This window comes from Hippocampus comes, unplaced genomic scaffold, assembly GCF_001891065.2.
Source record: "Hippocampus comes isolate QL1 unplaced genomic scaffold, H_comes_QL1_v1.1 scaffold463, whole genome shotgun sequence".
Lineage (NCBI taxonomy): Eukaryota > Metazoa > Chordata > Actinopteri > Syngnathiformes > Syngnathidae > Hippocampus > Hippocampus comes.
The window spans coordinates 376138-380340 of NW_017806181.1; the positions used below are offsets into that span (position 1 = coordinate 376138).

The 4203-nt window shown below is 64.0% G+C and overlaps 2 protein-coding genes across 5 annotated transcripts in view; one reads left to right on the forward strand and one right to left on the reverse strand.

Moving 5' to 3' along the window:
- Window positions 1–769, forward strand: part of lrrc39 (leucine rich repeat containing 39) — a 4656-nt gene extending 3887 nt beyond the window's left edge. Inside the window, 1 exon segment of the mRNA XM_019855859.1 lies at window positions 591–769. Within this exon segment, the coding sequence (XP_019711418.1) occupies window positions 591–753 (163 nt within the window). The 3' untranslated portion in view covers window positions 754–769.
- A 7-nt stretch (window positions 770–776) lies between these two features.
- The window catches only part of trmt13 (tRNA methyltransferase 13), a 6419-nt gene continuing 2992 nt past the window's right edge, over window positions 777–4203 (reverse strand). Inside the window, exons 1-11 of one of the 4 annotated variants that reach the window (XM_019855858.1) lie at window positions 3965–4174; window positions 2987–3042; window positions 2744–2810; window positions 2593–2664; window positions 2460–2526; window positions 2280–2386; window positions 2012–2185; window positions 1860–1932; window positions 1713–1784; window positions 1075–1360; window positions 777–1004 (exon numbers count right to left, since the gene is read on the reverse strand). In XM_019855858.1, the coding sequence (XP_019711417.1) occupies window positions 794–1004; window positions 1075–1360; window positions 1713–1784; window positions 1860–1932; window positions 2012–2185; window positions 2280–2386; window positions 2460–2526; window positions 2593–2664; window positions 2744–2810; window positions 2987–3042; window positions 3965–4018 (1239 nt within the window). In that variant the 5' untranslated portion in view covers window positions 4019–4174 and the 3' untranslated portion in view covers window positions 777–793. Of the gene's footprint in view, window positions 1005–1074; window positions 1361–1712; window positions 1785–1859; window positions 1933–2011; window positions 2186–2279; window positions 2387–2459; window positions 2530–2592; window positions 2665–2743; window positions 2811–2986; window positions 3043–3612; window positions 4175–4203 lie in introns of those variants that run through there. The other 3 variants (XM_019855857.1, XM_019855855.1, XM_019855856.1) reach the window with 3 other exon arrangements.

Here is a 4203-nt window from a genome sequence, read left to right on the forward strand (position 1 = left end):
CCCCCCATTTTCTGCATCGGTACACTTTGAGTTGGAATGACAAGTGACGCGGCGGAAGGGAGCTCCAAAGCCCCCCCGGTGGCCACCTTGCGTTCGCTCTGGCTTGAAAACGTCTCGGCGCAGCTTTGATGCTGGTTTGTGTCTCCGTCGTGTGTGGCCCAAAAGTCACGTGGACGGGTTTTTTCGGAGCGCGCTTCACGATGTTGCCAGAAGCATGCGCGACGACATCAATGGGGCACTTTGGATCGAGGGGGGGGGCTGTGACCGGAGCACAAAACAATTCAAGCCGATGTTGCAGAGCACACATTTGCACACTTTAATGCGGCCCAATCGGACTTTTTGGGTGAAATCGGGAATGACTTCGAGGGCTCCACCCTTTGAGCCAATTTCAAGTGTTCAGCTTTTCAACGAGGGGATGGAAATGGGAAAAAAAAAGGCGCAGCGATTCCTGGAGTCATTGACAGACGACTTTTGAAAATAAGCTTCGGTTGCAGACGCGGCACGGCCGAAGGGGCGTCGGGCCGCGGCCCGTCCTTTTGCTGGCCCGTTGTCGCGCGCTGATGGGACGCCTCGGCTCTTCTTGTGCGAAGGTTCGTCAACTTCCGGGACAACCCGCTGACGCTGGAGATCACCGCGACCGGCCCCGACGACGACGACGACGACGACGACCGGGAGATGTTCTTTTCAGAGTTCATGCTGACGTACATCCGGGAGGCCCGCGAGAGAGCGCGCGCGGCGCCGGGCTCAATGTGAAGGCGGGCCGCCGCGCGAGGCGCCCAAACGCCGACCCCGCTTACGAGGGGAGGCGGGAAGGAGGAGACGAGGGCGGGCGGGGCGCGGCCGTCAACAGGACGTTCTCCGGGGTCACCCCGGCGCCGACGTAACGCGTCAGCCGCGCGTCGAATCCCTCGGCGCGCAGGAACTCCACTCTGCCGGCGTCCAGCAGGAGCTTGCAGCGCCGTCCGATCCGCTCGCGCTCCGACGGCGACGGAAGCCCGCCGTCGCTTTTCGGCAAATAAAGGCACGTGAGCGAAGGCGGGGCCCGGCGATTTGTCTTCATCCGCAAGGGGTTACCTGGCCTCCTCGGCGCCCGCCGCCCGGGGGGCCGCCCGAACGCCGCAGGTGGCCCAGCTGGACATGCGGCAGAACGCCGAGAACTCGGCGGGCCCCAGACCCAAATCCGAGAAGAAGCGCCGGCCCACGTAGTGGCGCCACTCGCAGCGGTGGTGACAGCACAGCGCCAGCGCCAGGCCCGCCACGCCGCCGGGGTGGGCCGCCTCCGCTTTCAAGCGCTTGGGGGGCCGGCCCGCTTCTCGTCCGGGCGTCGGCCGGCTTCGGAAGAGGCAGCGAAGAGCCAGATCTGGAAAAAAAGGACATTATCAAAAGTCCCATTCGCTCCGACGGCGGCGGCGCGGCCGGATCGCTGAGCCGCTGTCCGCAAACGACGGCTCCGCCCGGGTTTAGCGACGGCGGCCGACGGGCCTTTCTCGCGCAACGAGCGGGTCGGTGCCAGGAAGCGCGCCGCCGTTTGGCAGCAAACAAATTGCATTCCAAACGAGGACCAACACGCAAGCGCCGCAGCCGCTCAACACGAACGGAGCCTGGAGACCCGCGCTCGCTCTTTGCCGACGACTACGCGGGGCCAACGCCCCGAAAGACGCCCGAGGGCGAACGCTCGCGGCACGGCGGCCGAGCGCGACGTGGCGTCTCACCCGTGGCCGCGCCGCATAAATGCTTCCCGACTCCGACCAGCGGCAGGCGCCGTTCCAGCAGCGGGACTTTAGCTGCAAAAGCACAAAGAGGGGCGTCGCCGGCGCGCTCGGCACTTTTTGCGCCAAGCGCTCCGGCCGGCGTCTTACTCAAATCCAGGTGCTGAATGTCGATGTGCAGCCTGGCAAACTCCACGTCGCCCCCCCGATGTTTGCCGTCCACCTGCGCACACCACAGGAAAGCCTCGCTTTGAAAGGTGCGGGCGACGAAGCGACGGCATGGGGTTCGGCCGGCCGCCCGCCTTGAATCGGGTGCTGCTGCGCTCCACCAGCAGCATCTGCAGGCGCTCCGGCGGGTGGCCCTCCAGGGCCCGGTGGATCCAGTGCGAGAGTTTGCCCCGCCCCGCCCCAAACTCCACGAAGCAGCGGCCGCGTCGCAGCAGCCCCAGCGCCTCCAGGTGGCCCAGGATGGAAGCCTGCGGGGGGGAGGGAAAGGAAAGGGAAGGGAAGGGAAGGGAAGGGAAGGGCCGCTCGGACGGCTTCGGGCTCGGGGCCCCGGCCGGCGTCTACCTGCTGCTTCAGGTGCTTGCGGGCCGAATCGCCGTTCTTGGGGTTGTCGGCCTCCTCCCGGAACACGGCGTGCGACAGGACGCGCTCCTCCGGCTCCCGCGGCAGCCCTGCGGCCGACACGGGCGGCGTCACCGACGGACCGACGGGCGCGTCGCGCCCCCGCCCCGCCGGCCCAGTCACCTTTTGAAGCCGAGTCCAGTTTGTCCAGCAGCTGTTGTAACTGGGCGGCGCTCCGCTCGCACAAAGTCACCTGCCGACGCAGCGGGTTACCGAGGCGTCGCGACGCTCGCGCGCTCCACGACGAAAGCGAAGCGGGCGTCACCTGTTGGAGCGAGTGCTGGCTTGGGACGGGCGAGCCGGCGTTGATGTCCTCCGCATAATACGCCTGAGGAGGACGCAAAGCAACGGACGGACGGACGGCTTTTCCACGCAACGCTCCCACCAAAATGCGGGCCCTCACTCACCGGCTTTGCCTTGTCACGAGAGTTGCACTTCTTCAAGTGCGCTTCCAATTTGTTTCGGTTGACCGTGCTGACGAGAGACACACACACACACACACACACACACACACACACACGACGTAAATGAAGCCAGCACGGCGTCTTTGTCGCCGGCCTCTCACACGTCCGCGTGCCCACAATGCAAAGCGTCGAACAAGGCCTTCCGTTCTCCACGTGCGGAAATGTGAAAGCGTCGGCGTTGCTCACTGCTTGGGGTCGAGTGGACAAACGATCCTCCCGCCGCCGCCGCCGCCGCCTTCTTCCTAAAACATGTGTCGCGCGACGTGGTCATCATCGTCATCACGGAAACGCGTCGAAATGAGGAGAACGTCGCCGTTTGCTTTGCCGACATGGCGATGAGGATGCAGAAGCCGCACGTTTCCTCCAATGACTGATCCAACCACCGTTGAAAGCATTTCAGATCAACATCGCGCGAGGCGAGGCGAGGCGAGGCGAGGCGAGGCGAGGCGAGGCGAGGCGAGGCGAGCCGAGCGCCTTTTCGCCATTCTCAATTCAATAGTTTGCAATCGTTCCGTTTCGACGTTCGAATGCAGCGAGCGAGCCCTCGCGGTGGGCTTCGACGGCGTTGGTGGTCGCGAGGGCGCCGGGGGAGCTCGGCTCGGCTCGGTTCCCTTCCCGCCGCCTTTGGGCACGAGGCGGGCTACGTCCCGCGCCGACGTGGGATCTCGAAAGCGGAAAGCGGACGCGCCGCCGCTACCCGTCAGGTGCCGCTCAAAGCTTCCAACTTGTCGCCGGAGCGTCTTCGTGCGCGAGTGAGGAAGAATGGCCAAGGTTTTCTTTCGTCAAGCCAATTGAAAAGGCGTCCTACTCACGGAGACGTTGTTGGCGTGTTCCCCGCAAAACTCGCGTCCTTTGGCCACGACCATTTTACAAAAACGTTTCTTTTTTTCCACGAAGAATGCACATTTGCCGTTTCGGTCGGTCGCGGGCGCCGCCATGTTGGCCGAGTTGTGGTGCCGCGTTCGCGTGCTGACTTGGAGGGGGGCGGGCGGGCGGGGGAGGGGAGCAAAAAAAGTCGACGCCGCTTCTCCTTTAGTCTGAAGAAAGAAGAAGGTCGACGGTGACCTCAATGTTTTGGGCTTGCACCACTTGCATTTTCGCGCTCGTTCAACAGGAGCACTTTTGGTTCAGCAAACGTGATTGCGATCACAAGTTTTCACCGACTTGACAGAGATCTCCATAAAAGCCTGAACTCTCCACTCTCTTCTCATTGGTCATCTTTTGTCGCGCTTGTTCTTACGCCTTCGCCGATTGGTGGCTTTCCAATTCGCTCGCCATCTCCCCGCCCTCGACGCCACGGGAGGGGCGTGTTCTGAAGGCGAACTTGGTGACGTCCCCACCGGACCGGCCATGATGCCATGATGGCGACGAAACGGGGCGCGGGCGGCCGCCGGCGCGCGGCG